General features: G+C 42.2%; 2 protein-coding genes across 3 annotated transcripts in view; one reads left to right on the top strand and one right to left on the bottom strand.

Annotated features, from left to right (window-relative positions):
* Positions 1 to 336: 336 nt before the first annotated feature.
* shox2 (shox homeobox 2) lies at positions 337 to 7238 on the bottom strand (the record flags this gene model as incomplete). Its single annotated transcript, XM_079513552.1, has 5 exons — positions 337 to 633; positions 1682 to 1770; positions 2171 to 2228; positions 5324 to 5535; positions 6989 to 7238. 5 exons carry the CDS (start codon positions 7236 to 7238, stop codon positions 337 to 339), a joined length of 906 nt encoding a protein of 301 aa, XP_079369678.1.
* A 3739-nt stretch (positions 7239 to 10977) lies between these two features.
* The window catches only part of rsrc1 (arginine/serine-rich coiled-coil 1), a 215671-nt gene continuing 210367 nt past the window's right edge, over positions 10978 to 16281 (top strand). Inside the window, exons 1-2 of one of the 2 annotated variants that reach the window (XM_079514853.1) lie at positions 10978 to 11054; positions 13389 to 13637. In XM_079514853.1, coding sequence (XP_079370979.1) covers positions 13405 to 13637 — 233 coding nt within the window. In that variant the 5' untranslated portion in view covers positions 10978 to 11054; positions 13389 to 13404. Of the gene's footprint in view, positions 11145 to 13388; positions 13638 to 16281 lie in introns of both variants that reach the window. The other variant, XM_079514852.1, reaches the window with a different exon arrangement.

The following is a 16281-nucleotide window of genomic DNA, read 5'->3' on the forward strand; positions in this document are numbered from 1 at the left end:
CGGATACACTGTGCGTCTTGGAGACGTTTTTCTTTTTCCCTTTTTTTGCGTCACAGTCACGCACGCGTTGTCACACATGAGGCCACTGAGGCCAGAAAAAACAAATGCTCCGTGCGCGATGGTGCCACGCGCCTTATAAGAACGGCCCGAGAATAGCAGACCAGTAGGAAGGTCTGCTATTCTCGGCGCGCGACACCGCCGTGCGACGAAGTATAAAAACATGTCTTCAGTTCAGTCAGACAATCCGTCTCTTGGAGACGTTTTGTTTGTTTGTTTGTCTGTTTGTTAATTGGTGCGTCACAGCCGCGGGTCCCGCATGCCGGACGCGGCCTGCAGTCACAGTCCCAGCGCCGCCTGATGCTTCTTGGCCTTGAGTCTGAGGTCGGCGATGCTGGAGTTCTTGTTGGTGTTCTTCGAGGCCGCGGCGGCCGCCGCCACCACCGAGGCGGCCGACGCCGACTCGGCCGCGAGCGTCGCCAGCGGCAGGCCGAAGGGCGGCGCCGGGAACATCATGTAGGGCGCGTGCGCGGCCAGGTGCGAGTGCAGGTGGTGGTGCGCGTGCGCCACGGCGCTGTCAAGCTGCAGTTGCGCCTGCACCTGAAAGGAGAAGGGCGGCACGTTGCAATGACTATCCTACGGGACGCACGGAGGATGGGAGAGAGGAGGGGGGGGAGAACAACACGTTAACTTTAATTAAAAACTTAATTGACCACTTGAACCCCAGCATCCATATTCTGGGGGGAACACATTAGCCAAACATATAGCTATAGCAGATCGACAAGCTCACATAACGAATGGCATCGCAGACGTGTTGTGAGCTTGTTGTAGAATCGAGTTGGAAAAGGGCTGTCTGAAAAGTCTATGGCTTAATTGGCTAATTAACCACATTGACCCTATTTTGAGTCATGTCACAGCTGGGGCCATGTGCTTCTCAACCTTTTTGAATTCCAAGGACCCCCAGTTTGATATACATTATACCTTTATATATATGTCTGACCTCAATGGAACGGTGGGATCCTCAGTGTTCATTTAACTCCGAGGGAGCAGTGTGTCTATACCTATAGCCTATACATACTTTACTGATGCACGTCTATACACTGGAGTTGCGCGGCGAAAATAGCAGCTCTATACAAGCTAATGGAACACACACACGTGACGTTAGCTTGCACACATGGGCTATTTCTGTCCTAACTGTGACAGTATCAAGATTTGCTCATTTGACCAGTAGATGTGGCCCGATTATAAGGCAACTAATTGTTGCTCAATTATACTTCTCCGTTCTCCGTGCAGTCGCTTGCCAAAAAAAGGACACATCTACAAGCCATACAATGTATAAATTAAGCCCACATTTGGAGTGGTTATCCAACGGCCCGGGACTAACACTGGTGATGCATTAAACCCCATAATATCTAGCATGAATATGAAACTGATATTATGAAAACGCACCTCTCATTTTTGCTTTGAATAAAAAAAAAACTGGCTTTTGAATGATCCATGAAACCAATCGAGGGGGTTTTCCAATTAGCGTGTTATAATCTAACGCTGTGTTGGCACCACGCGCGTTGAGTTACCCCCTACATTGGAATTGGACTCCCCCATTAGCAGTGGACCGGGCCTGTGCCAAGACAGCAGTTCGGGGATCGGTTCTAGTCAAAAGACTATGCGCTTCAAAGCCACTTGCCTGTTGGAACGGCATTCGCAAGGCCCCCACGTTGACATATGGCGCTACACGACAAGCTTCAAACTGGTTCGCTGCTCCAATGAGAACTCCTGAAAACAGAAGAGGCGAGACACTAATTAATGCGTTGAATATTCATTCCATCTCTATAAACCACCAAGAAGCGAAATGAAGTCTCAATAATAAGTGGCCATGGATGTGAGGCCTGCCGCCTGCGTGCACATTTACTGCCCATGCATGCAAATATAGCTATTCAATAACAGTGTGCATGCTATAGACTCGATATACACGTTGTTAATATATCTGATGATGCTGTTGACATGTCTGACATTAACGAAATAAATAAAACCACTCTTTAAACAACATCAGCATCTTACATGCTTATTGTGCGATGAGGGATGTGGTATTTGAGATGCATTATATACGCACGACATTTAGTGGATATATTGATGTAGAAACAGTCTCTTTGGTGTAAAAGGGGCCTACCTATACCTTTGTGTAGCTGGTTTTCTTGCTTTCTGCATTTAGCTCTTCGATTCTGGAACCAGACCTATGGGGAACAGAAATTAATTAGAGCCCAGCGGTGATTGACAGCTGCTTGTGAGGGCACGTGTAATTCCTCTCAAAGTGACAACAACCGCAGAAAAACAATATCCCATGAGGGGCTCTGCAATATTAATGGCGGTGCTTAACCCCGGATTTTAATTATTACATTTAGCCCCATAACAAGGGCCAGAGAGAGAGAGGAAAACAGAGAGAGGGGGAAAAGAGAGGGGGGCAGGGCAGAAGAAAAATGGGAAAGCACTATAAATCACAAAAAGGATTGAATTTATACTCCCATTGCGCAAGAGTGTCGCTTAATAGAATCAGTTATTTTAGGCAAGCGACACCGTCTACTACAGAGTATAAATTAGGCTTTGGGCAGTGGTTCTCAAAGCATTTTCACATCAAGGACCCCCAAATGCATATGAATTTGGCCGCGGACCCCCATTTTAGTGCCAGGGACCATAAGCAAGATGTGTCAACCTTTGTCAAGGGGCCTATCTATATCTACAAGCACAAGGCGGTTTTTTTTTGTTTTTTAGCTTGAAGATTTCCTATTTTACGAATAGCCGGGAAATAAAATAGTAGTCTATTTATTTAAACTTTTTTATTTCGAAAATTTTTGCTGGGGACCCCCTGCACATGGACCTCATCCCCAACCCATGCAGTTTGAGAACCACGTGCTTTATTATGAGAGGGTCTAGGCTATAGAGAAACGCGCTTTTTGGAAATGCGCAGGCTATTGGACTATAATAAATAACCTTGTCAGCGTTCGGTTTCATCTTTCTATAGATTAGCGTCCCCGAAGAGCACAATGGTCTCTCAGATATCGAATAGCAGCGTGCTATTACGGTTCTGGACATCAGAGCAGCAAGGCGATCTGAGAACGTCTCTCTCTCTCTCTCCCTCTCTCTTCTCTCTCTCTCTCTCTCTCTCTCTCTCTCTCTCTCTCTCTCTCTCATTAAATGACCGCTGAAATTAATTACCCTTATCTGCAGAAAATCTATGTCAGCGAGACGTTTAGCAATTTTGTTTAATCACTGCCATAACACGTTCGGCTACAAAGCCTCGTTTTAAAGATAGCTCGTTTGTCCCTTTCGTTTTGTTTTCCCTCACAAGCGTCAATTTCAGATAAAGTATTTTTTGAAACACATCATGCACGATGACACGTTTCATTTCTTACGATAAGCTAACACTTTGAACCCCCCTACAAAGCTTGGGATAAATTAGTTCACATAATAGCACTTCATTTGGTATCACATCATAGCCCATATAAAATAGACCCCAACTAACTCATGATTAAAATAAATATATCGATTCGTGTCTGCCAGTCTGCTTGATACACTGATACGTGTCAATAAAGACCCTCTTGTGTTCTTATTCATTTACAAATCATTGGACGATGAAAGAAAGTATTAATAGATTAGCATGTAATTATTATTTCGGGTGGTGGGGGCATTGTGTTATCTTAAGCCTGCTTAATACTTTAGTTGCACGCCGGTGTTGCATTGCATGCCGTAAATATAGCAGATATACAGCTCACAACGTCTCACATTCGTGGCGATTTGTGAGCTTGTATATCTGCCTCTAACTGAGGCGAGCACGCAGGGTAGAAGAAGCCCCAGGTTCAACAGGGAGTGGGAGAGAGGGCAGCAGACCTTGATTTGGGCAGAAAATATAGGCTATATAATAGCCTACATAATGTATGCAAATCCTCGAGCCGTGCTCCTTGCACTCGCCTTGCTTGTGTGACACAATACGTCTTGGTAAGATTCCAATTCACGCCGGGAGACCCTCGCAGAAGCACATGCAGGCTTCAACTTTTTTTTTTTCTGGGGAGAGGGGAGGGGAGGCTGTGTGTGTGTGTATGTGTGTGTGTGTGTGTGTGTGTGTGTGTGTGTGTGTGTGTGTGTGTGTGTGTGTGTGTGTGTGTGTGTGTGTGTGTGTGTGTGTGTGTGTGGAGGGGGGGGTCTATCTTTTTGGGCCCATTTTATGATTTTTCAGAAAGAGTGAAAGACAGAAAGGCATATTCAACGGAGAGACAATTGCTTCAGTCATCTCGACCCCCTCCCCGAGTTGAGACATTAGGGATTAAAGACTCGAGAGCCTGAAATAAGATATATATATATATATATATATATTTTTTTTATGAATCAGAAGCGAAGCGATGTCTATATGTTCATTGTCACTGCTCGGCTCAGTTACACAGGAGATTGAGCCCCCTCTGCTCTGCTCTCTGTCTGAACCAACCGGCTTATATTGGGTTTCTGTGTGCAGATGGCCTGGGCTGGTCTCTCCCCAGGCCGGTAACATATACTACTAATGTGAAGCGAGGGTAAATATTGTATGACTATTTGTTTTGGTGGGTTGGAACAATTAAGATTAAAGCGACCTGGATAAACAATAAAAACGACTCAATGTGGCCTGGCTGCAACTCAGAGATCATTGCCACTATAAATGATTCGATGTCAGTTTAGAAGACATGCAACAAAACAAAAATCAACGTTTGTCAACCGGTATATGTCCTATGCTAGTATGTGGCCAGATTGACTGACACACACACACACACACACACACACACACACACACACACACACACACACACACACACACACACACACACACACACACACACACACACACACACACACACACACACACACACACACACACGGACCTATACATTTCATTTCAATCAGCATACATTTATTATACCCATTCCCCGCATTTAGAAAACTTGCATGTGGCATGTGCATCATCTTAACAATATTTACGCACATATAACAAACAAGCTATATATACTGAGACCACCACGAGCGTCCAAATGAGTGAAATGAATATAAAATGACGCCTCCTATATTCCCTCATATGAACTTGAAACAAACCGTAGCAGAGGATATGAATAATATTAGAAATAAAACTCCCAGTGCTTGTTGTAACCCCGAGAGTGCACTAGTGCACATGGCAGTGCATTTTGAAAAGTCTCGGACAGTTATAAATGAACACGGGTGATTTGACCGTGTATAGCATACTACTAGTAGCATCCATCCATCCAGAATGATTCTTGTTGTTTGTATATTATGAATAACATGTGGTTCTTACTTGTACCCGTGCCTCGGACAGTCCCAGCCGCTGGCTTAGCTCCTCGCGCATAAAGGCGTCCGGGTAATGAGTCTCGTCGAACAGTCGCTCCAGCTCGTTGAGTTGTTCTAGTGTAAAGTTAGTCCGACTTCTCCTCTGTTTGATTTTAGCCTGCGTTTCAGCATCTTCCAGAGGCTTAGAGTCCTCTTTGCGTTCTTTCATGTCCGTGGTGCCTGGATATATAGTTTTGCAGACGAGAAAGAAAAAATATATTTCTTATTCACATGTGTTGTACATTTTTAACATGCCAAACATTCCATATACTATAACAGGGTAATAACAGGGTAATAGTTGACGGCCAGGCCCTCGACAAGAAAGAGGATATAATAGAATGTATCAACATGTATCCAAAAAATATCAAAGATTGACCTTTCATAAAATATAGACGGGAAAAAAACACATGGGTCCTCCCAAGAATCACACAGATGTCAGACCTCGGATGTTTTGAGATACATAAAGCTCTTTAATTATTAACTGCTTATAAATATGCATCAATCTCTCCGTTATTGTGTGTGTGTGTGTGTGTGTGTGTGTGTGTGTGTGTGTGTGTGTGTGTGTGTGTGTGTGTGTGTGTGTGTGTGTGTGTGTGTGTGTGTGTGTGTGTGTGTGTGTGTGTGATGATATACTCCACCGTCCAAAAAGAACCATGCAGTTATAATAGTTCCTCTGAACTGTACAAATGCTTTATTTAAATTGTATTTTTTACGACATTTCACGGGCTTATTTATGATGTATGATCGGGCTCGTTGAGATGAACGCGGCGCTTCATAGTTTATTGTTTGATGGATCATAACATTATTAATTCTAATTAATCGTCAAACACTTCAATATTGTGACATTAAAAGGGGGAAAGCACGCCCCATGTTTTAAAATACAATAACACAGCTATATGCGAGGCTTGCCTGATCGCAGAATTACAAAAAAATATATTTTTTTTTTTAGTGTATAAGGCTTATCCATCATATTCTCAACGTCGTTTATAGGCTATAGCCTATACGAATTGTTGAGCTCAGTCCTTGAAAAATAACCTGTGATTTGTTGGCCACAATTTGTTGTCAGTTGATTATTTGTTTTAAATCAATTTAATGACAGCTTGATTTCTTTTACGTCTGTTTTCTATGGCCTGCGGTAGATTTAAAAAAATGTCAGGTATTGATTTCCATCTTTCAAGTGCAGTGCTGTATTAAGCTATATCTGTTTTTCGATTAAATAAGGTCGTTCTACTGAATGAATTAGTTAGTTAGCACATAATCCATGGCACTTGAGATAACTAATAGGTTGCTGTAATGTTATAGGCTTTCTGTTTAGTGCAATGGGGCATTTTAGAAAACCTAGACCGAATGAAGGGTCAAAATATACATGTTATACCAACTTTGCAACACGAGTATGTTAAGTTACATTACAAACCCAAGTGGAGAGACATTTATTTTGAGTGAATTCGCGAGGCCGCCTTGTTGTTTGTCATAATGTGTGTGTTTCAGGCTATATGCGCAATTGAGATTCGTGTATCCAAACTTTTATACGAAAACAAACCGATTTCTTGCTGAACTACAGGCCGGTTTAATATACCATGGTGAGTGGTATAAGAAAGAGCTGCATGGGAAAGGTCTGATCCCTCTCTCTTACCGTCAATGAGTTTGGGACTCCCCGGTTCCCTGGTTCTATCCGGGCCGAGCATGTTGTCCGGTTCCCCGCTCGGAGAGCGCGCAACGCCCCGCGCAACAGCGCCCACTTCGTCGCGGCTCGGTTCCGTGGTAGGCTCCCTGCCGGCGCGGTTCGAGCCCGTCTCCAGCACCTCCCTGTACGTGATCACCTCTTTCTTTTCCTTCACTTTCTGATCAAAAGACTTGGACACAAAAGCAGTGAGTTCTTCCATCACGGCTCTGCACTCTCCAGAAAAAATGTTCTCCGTCTTGTTCTCTCTCTCTCTCCCCCTCTCCCTATCTCTCTCTCTCTCTCTCCCCCTCTCTCTCTCTCTTGCTCTCTCCTCCTCCTTCGGTGTGTGTCTCGGCTCCACAGCAGCTTAAGACATCAATACTTGTTGTTGGGGTTTCAGTTCGACCTAAATGCGAGGTGATGATGTTGTTGTTGCCAACTATGGGATTTCCTCCTCTCGGCGTTTTAAAAACCCGCCGGAAAGAGATGATCTCTCCTCTCGTCTCAGCCAATTCCTCCTGACTGTCTTGGTGGCGGATATAGTTCGAACCTTGCTGCCTGGTGATCCGCTATTGAAGTCACAGTATTTATACTTTGCAACGCCTGCCCCTTGATCCGTGCAAATTACCTCCCCTCAGGACGCCGGGATGAGCCCCCCGTCCCTGCTCCGTGCACTGATAGGAGAGAGAGAGGGGGAGAGAGAGAGAGAGAGAGAGAGAGAGAGAGAGAGAGAGGGAGGGAGGGAGGGAGGGAGAGAGAGAGAGAGAGAGAGAGAGAGAGAGAGAGAGAGAGAGAGAGAGAGAGAGAGAGAGAGAGAGAGAGAGAGAGAGAGAGAGAGAGAGAGAGAGAGAGAGAGAGAGAGAGAGAGGGGAGTCAGTCCTTCACGTCTCACGTCGTCCTGACGAGGATGCTATTGGCCATTAATCCAAGATTGACATGAAGGACTAATTAATTTAATTAAGCGTTGATTCGTCGCTATTGTCCTGAGTTAGTTTTTTAAACACCCGGGAGATGGGTAGGACTCTCTCTCTCTCTCTCTCTCTCTCTCTCTCTCTGCAGGGGTGTGGCTAAAGCTGAGAGTGACAAGCTCCTGTGTGGAGGAGAGCACATGGATGAGGAGAGCCTCCTCAGTATCTCTGTGATCTGCAGCGACAACGATGACACGGAGAGAGAGATACAGGTAAAAGAGAAGAGAGACCAGCTGGGATGTGACGACAAGAAAGAGAGAGCAGGGGAATCACGGCATGCACCGCCATGGCTTCTGCATGGGGTCGCTTGCCGAGACGAGATCTGGTCGTCGGCAAGCGACTTGATGGAGTACAATTCCTTTCCTCATCGCAACATCTTTAGCAATAACTCAAGTGAACTTCAACATAGTAAACGTTTTTGTGTATATATAGGTCTATGTTTAAATCAATGTCGCTAATAACAATGAAAAATAAAAGTCGAAATAAATATGATTTGATCATTAAAAGAAAATCGTGATATTTAGGTTATTAATAAATTAAACTATACCGCTTCTGATAATAAATATCACAACGCCGGAAATAATCAATTAAAATATTTTTTAATGGAACAAAGTTATAAAGGCTGGAGACTACTAATGAGAGCTAAATTATTTAATGTCTCCCGTTCTGGTTTATGTTTCTAATCTGCAATCATGTGTTTTTAAACCGTTATAATTAGGAAGACTATATATGGTTATTATTTAATTCTCAGTGGACCCTTTTCAGGCTATTAGAATGTTAAATAGCAAACTAAACGTTTAATTATACAGCCTCACGTGACGCGTTGCCATTGGGCTCACTAATTACCGTTTTCAATTTGCTTCTCCTTATACTGAAAATTATAGCGTGTATTTCAAAAAACTAAATAAATAAACAATGGTTCACGTTGCGGTGAAGGTAAGTGAATGAATGCCGCGGGGACACAGCAATTATCCGAGATATGAAGAAGATGATGAACATATAGCAGCCAAACAAACGAGAAACAAGATACAGTGTTGTTGGTTTTTTTTAAGTCCATGGCCTAGTTTTTAAAATTTGATGCAAAATTAAGCGTGTTTATTGATAATCTATATAAAGCGCCATTTCCACACAACAAGGGCTCTCTAACACCTCATCAAATATTAATGTTTTGTCTCGGCTTTTCTCCTCGAGGGCATTAATTAGGCTACTATATACTTTCTGCCATATCTGAAAAAGCATTTCTATACTTGCGAAGAGATTAGAAAACCTGTTATTTCTATTAGTAGTGATGATGAGATCCATTAAGTTGAAAAGATCAAGTTGTTGTTTATAATCAGTCACACTCTCGCCCCTGCATGCGCGTGCGTGAGTGACTGAACATCGATTCATCCACTCATAAACGCATATAGGCTATGCCTCACATATATAGTAAAGTCCTCAGTGGTAAATGCAACTCTGAGAGTGTAGAACCAAATGGACCCTCACGGACGGATTTTCCTATAGCCGGCTATACTTAAATTAAACACTAAATATTTGTGTCGTTATGGCGCATAACGTGCGTGACCAATATCTTGTTAATTGGACCCTTTCTGTTTACATTTTTAACATAATTTTAAGGGCAGCACTATAGCATATACGTGCAGCCTGTAGTATACAACAAATTGCTCATACATGCATTGATATGGATCATAGGCCTATATTTACTTATACAAATACAAAATACAGCACGGTGCACCTCCGCAATTTAAGTGGTTCTGATCAATGGTTGGTTGAGACACAAAACTAGACACAAGCTTATAGGTTAGGGTTAGGGTATATATATATATATATATATATAGCCTGCAGTATATCAATAAAGAAAAGAAAGGGACAAAAAAGGCCTACTTGTTATGCAAGTTATGTATAAGTTATGTATAAGTTATGTATATATCTATATATCAGTTAAAGGCCCAATATTGACTTGAACATATAATTAGATGCAATTATATAAGATGTTTGCAACTACTTAACCCATCATGAATCAAAATAGGCCTTTTAGCAAATTAGCAAATACTAATAATACTAATAATAATATATTAATAATGTTTAAAGTTGGTCCTTAAATATATTAGTTGTAGGTTATTTGTATGTTTAGTTCTATAGTGGTTCTCAAAGTGTGGTCCGGGGACCCCCAAGGGTCCTTGAAGGGGTTTCCAGGGGTCCCCAGCCCCCCCAAAAATCTACAACCTGCAGCTCTTGCATGTGATCTGCTTTTTTCAAATATATGTAATAGACTACATCAGCTCTTTTATATATATATATATATATATATATATATATATATATATATACAATCTCAGTATCTCACAACAAATATGTAGTGATGCGTTGCAAGCTTTATAGTTCTGCTATTTATTTTATTTATATATATAAAACATATTTTTGAAACATTTTAGCAATACACACATGTATGTATTACTGCTGCTGTATAGCCTAAAACACTGTATGAGAGTCACAAAATATGTTCAGATGGGTTTCCACCTTAGAGTATATATACTCTAAGGTTTCCACGGCCAAATACATTTGGGGGTCCATTACATGAAAAAAGTTTGAGCACCACTCTCCACTGCCCTCATAAACACTTAATTTTATTGTTGGTCTTGAGGCTGTATCTGTTTTGGTTGCATCACCGATTGGGCATTTTTAATTTACTCATATTTAACTAATGGACATTTTCCCAAAAGTGTATAATATATCTCTTACAGCATTTCTAACTATAGCTTTATTGGTTCATACATTAGCCTTATAAAGTCAAATTGTAGCCTATATAGCTGTTTTTGGAGTGCATGGCCAGATTACTTTTAAAATGTCCCTAGACTCCTATACCAGAAGTTAGGCTCATATAGTAGGCCCTGGCCTGGGCCATATGGCGATGAATGCTAATCATAATATACCCCCCTCCCCGCCCCCAAAAATAAAAAGCACTGTCTGAGAATCTCCATCCATCGTTCGCTCTGTGATAGACTGTGTCCGCCTGCATCCGATCGACTCTTCTGTGCGCCGATTGGTTGAGCCTGGATAGCAGCAGAGTGAGTACTGCATGCTTGTGTTGTTGTGTACAGAAGACTAGTAGTGTCCATAACATTTGATTTCATACACAGCGGGCTCTTCTTATCAAGGTAAATATCAATATTATTGTCATAACTATAATGTGACACACTGTCCGAGGCTCAGTCTGCGCTGTGGAAATAATAATAAGCACCGGCGTTGAATATTATGGCCATTGAATGGTTTCACTGGCGTTAGCATCATGCTAACAAGCTGCTGTAGGAGTATCTGTATCTGTTGACACCTATTTTAACTATATCTCTACAGCGACAACGTTGATATTACAGCCATCATTCTGCGATACATGCCTCTAGTCATAGTACATACAGAATATGATTTATATGTTTATTTGATTGTAAAGCTTGACGCAGTTTGGTAAGTTCTTAGCAGCACCACAACAACTGAACTAAGTAGTATATTAGTGATAACTAATAACTAAGATAGACTTGTAATAACAGTCATATAGGCATATGACTGTTATTATGTACATATATTTCTATATTTGATTGTTAATGTTTGTTTATGTAATGGTATATTCATGTTACTGTATGTCCATATTTCTGTATGATTCATGTGTTATATATTGTATCATATAGTTTGCATATCGTCATCATATTCCCTTCAACTTTGTACGTTTTCTTTTAAGATTAATTCCCTACTTTGTTGTACAACGGAGTGAGTCACACAATCTACAAGCTGTGCGCTTGTAGTTCAGCTATTTTTCCAAAAAGTGGTTAAGTTGTTTTGTAGGCTACATATTGAACCAAAAGTATTAAAGGACGACTTCACCACTTTTCAACCTATCTTCATATAATTTGTCCTCACTAATGTTCATGATAAAATAGCACCGTTTTCTTCTACTCAGTCTGTGCCTCATAGTAGGCACGCTGGGCATACAAGACCATAGCCAGTTGAGTGGTTTAACTTAAGTAGTGGGATTTTGGCGGAATTCCTGGCCAAGGAAATTACGTTGACGCTTTACAAATATGTCTATATTCTCCGTGAATGAAACGAGTGTTGTGATTGGTCGTAAAATTACGTGTCCTGGGGAAATACGTCCAACGGATGTTCCGGCCTGACACTTCTGGCAGAACACTCATCCTTTAGGTCCAGGCTTTTCTCTTCGTAGATGAGTAAGGCTAGGAAGGAGGCTACATAGGAGGGCTGTGGGCAGATGAGAAACCCGACTTCCAGTGACATCATTGTTAGGCAGATTATTTTTAAGACTTAAAAAAAAGAATATAATATTTAGATTTTTATTATCGATTTTAATAACGATGGCATGGTAACAATAGCATGGTAACCGTTCAGGAATAGAAAGCCTGCAGTTTCTATTACCGGTAGCTTGGATTCCCCATCGATGATGTCACTGGAAGACGGGTTTCTGAACTGCCCACAGCCCTCCTATGAGCGCTCCTATGAGACTTACTCCTATGGCACTTACACCCACCTTCTAATGATAGCGCAAAATCTGTCTTGGGAGAGCCACCCATCGACTAATCTAATATACAGCAAACTTCCCTGTGTTTCTTCACTAGTCCGATCCAGAAGAACACAGTTTGCCGGCCACTGCTACAGAGCTGACAATGAGGTTATATCTTTCCTTCTCTGGAATCCTGCCTCAAAGCAGACCAGAGGTAGAAAACTGTAGTTCCCTGATGTCATCGCTAGGGACACATGCATCAGTAAGCAGGGATGGCAATGAAGGACCGGAAAGTCTGGCGTGGCATTGTGAAATCCATGATCTCGACCGCGGTCCAAAAATGATGATGATGAGACTATTTTATCATGAACATTAGTGAGGATGGGGGTTGAAAAGTGTTGAAGTCGTCCATTAACAAGCTTAGCTGTGACTAAATCATAACTACATTGGATTGGATCTATTTGGAATACAGGTTATTTTCCATTTCCTGTAAAGTAACACTTATGGGGGACCTACAATACAAGGTTTACACAGACGGGGACAATGTGGTGTTTAATGTATTTATTTATATATTTGCTGTCGGGCAGAAACCTCTTATCTCCATAATTTTACATTTTATGTTATTTATTTATTTTGTAAGTAATGCCCTGCTTCGTCATACTAAGTACAGTGTCACACACAAGTAGCAAAAATTGCAGATCTCCAAGCTGGAAACGCACTTGCTAAGTTGCTATTTTTGAATTTGAATCCTGAAAAGTATACACGTTTTGGACAGATGAGGTTTTCACCCGACAGCAAATTAAATGATTGTTAATATCTTCATTGAACTGTATAGTAGTAGTCTGTATATGACAGTTAATATGTTCGTGCATTTCTGCATGTGTTGTTTCAGCTGAGGGTCGGGCGTCATGGGTCGGCGGTCATCAGACAGTGAAGATGACAGCCGGAGCAAAGAGAGGAAGAAAAAGAGCCGGAGCAAAGAGAGGAAGAGAAAGCAGCGTCGTCGCTCCTCCTCGTCGTCGTCCTCCTCCTCTTCGTCCTCTGGGAGCAGGGTGACCAGCCGCAGGGCCAATCGACGAAGCCGATCGCGCTCCAGAGACCGAGAGAGGGACAGGGACAGAGAGAGAGACAGAGACAGGAGGTAAGACAACACTATAAGCAAAAGGTGCACAGCACACCGGTCCTAGTGAGGTGCCAGCCAACGGGAAAGATACTAAATCAAAACATGTATAGACGCACACTCGTAGCCAATGACAGACGTTTATTGCGGACATACTGCCTTCTTTAAGGTATACAGAAGGTGACATTAAATACCCGGATGGCGTCAATTAGCGGGTAGTAACAGCCCTGGGCTGATGGAAAACTACTAGGTTGAGCAATGAGCAGTGGTGTAAACAGAATTACATGCCAAACTCAATTAGAACTAGAAAAAGTTCCTCAGCCTAGTAGTGGGAATAGGCATGCACAGTTTCACCGCAATCGTACGCTGCGTTGTGGAGTTGTGGCAATTTGTACAAAACGGGCTACTCCTGAAAACTTTAGAAGCCAATCGTAGCCAATCAGGATGGATAATTATGATGAATCAAACAAATCACATGATCACATGACTATGGAGAGCATGTGTACCGATTTGCGTGAAATTTGGATAAAATCTGAAGGAGTAATATTAGAAAATGTGTTTTACATATGTCGGCCTCGTGGTGGCGCTATAAAGAGCAGATGTGAAAAATTCCAGGCAAAGGTTTTTCCTTGGCCTCTAGGGAGTGTGCATACATGGTTTTACACAGATCGGTGCAGTTATAGGTAAAAACACAAATCGGCCAGTTATAGCGCCACCATGAGGCTGAGTTGAAAATATTCAAGTGGCATTTCTTCCTCGACCTAGTGGGAATGTGCGTGCAAAATGTCACGGAAATCACACCATGTGTTCATGATTTGCAGCATTTTGTTTGAAACGGAGCACTCCTGCGAACTTTGGAAGCCAATCTTAGCCAATCAGGATGGAGTCTGAAAAATCTGAAAGACCAGTTTCATTGAATGGCTCTAGAGAGACTGTACCAATTTGCGTAATGTTTGGACAAAATCTGTAGGTGTACTGTCAAAAAATTTGTTTTGCACAAAGCGGCCTCCTGGTGGCGCTATAACAGGCCAATGTGAAAACGTTGGGGCAGAGGTTCAGCTCTGGCATTCAGGGAGTGTGTGTGCAGAGTATGGCTGCGATCAAGCCAACGGTGCCAGAGATTAGCTGTTCACAGACGGACACACGGACGGACGGACGGACGGACGGACGGACGGACGGACGGAGTGCAAAACATACTCTCTCCCCATGCCTTCGGCCTGGTGGAGACAATAATGATAATGTCAGAAGTCAAGTGACTGGCCAATGTAATAATCGTGCAGGACAACATTAGCCTCACGTTGCGATAGATAGAAGTCTGGCTGCGCGAGGCTAGGACAGCATCATGCATTCTACCAGTAGTTTCACGTTCTCTTAACCCATTTTGACCTGAGATCAGATTCTAAAAATGTCTTCTAAATCCTGACAGTTTTCTGAAAAAGCTATGTTTCTATGTCAGTGGTTCTTCGATTTTTCAAAAATAGCAGACATATGAGCTTGTAGATCTGCTATTTTTCAATAGCTAAAGCATAACATAATGCTAACACCAAAAGGGGTTAAGCACTTATTTCAACAAGAATTGGTATGCACATCCATGTAGTCGCTAGGACAGAAAAAGGAACAATAAAGAATAAAATAAGTCCGCACAACAGCTGCTGCTCCGAAAGTTTAATGTGCAAACAAGCTCACAACAACCAGGTTGGTTTAAATGTTGTGAGCTTAATTAGTCTGTAGGAGCAGCAGCTGTTGTGCAGACTTATTTTATTCTCTGAAGCCTCCCATACAGTCCAAGAGTTTTGACAAGATTTTAGAAAGATTTTTTAAAAGACAGCACAAACAGACTAGAATGTAGTCTTCTTTAACCACTTACATTCTTACTTGGTTGACTGAAGCACCAACAAGGGTCTATACCAGAGCAGGTCCTCTGCTTTTTTCTTTTTGTGTTGAAGTCATTATCCACCCCAACATTTTGCTGCTTGTGTAGCACAGGGGTTCTCAACCCGTGGGTCTTGACCCCTCGGGGGGTCGCCACATTATTTTGGGGGGTCCCCAAATAATAAAAACAGTGGCTAGAAAATGGAAATTAAGAGTTTACATATAGTACACAGTACATGCACCTTCCCTAATGATTATATCTGGTTTCAGTATTTATTTATGGTGTCAATTGTAGCAGTCAATTTATATTGGGGGTCGGGAGGGGTCCCGAGACATTGCCAAAGCATTTCCGGGGGTCCCCGGCCAAAAACGTTGAGAGCCCCTGGTGTAGCAGAGTAGCTCCTAAAACCCAGAAGCCTTGTATCTACCCTGGCCAACGGGGAGAATCCCTCATAGGGGCTGTAGTGCGGTACACCAAGGCTTGGGTCCCTTGGTGTAACGCCATGGGTGCTCGTCTAAAATCGGCTCCAAATGCCAGAGTTGAAAATATTTCTTATAGATATGGATATGTATTGTTTGACTGACTGTGTTGCTTTTGCTTTATCAGGTTTTTGTATTATTCCTATTTATTTTATGGTGTTTTATCTGTTTATTGTAACTTTTGTATTGGATGGTTAACTTTGAATTGAGTTAGCCTGGTAAAAACAAATCAGCAGCAAGCAGATCAAAATGAATGTAGTGGTGAATGTAGCACAAGCATAATATCTACCCTAAACAACCTCTTGCTCTTCAC

The sequence above is a fragment of the Electrona antarctica genome, assembly GCF_951216825.1.
Source record: "Electrona antarctica genome assembly, chromosome: 11".
NCBI lineage: Eukaryota > Metazoa > Chordata > Actinopteri > Myctophiformes > Myctophidae > Electrona > Electrona antarctica.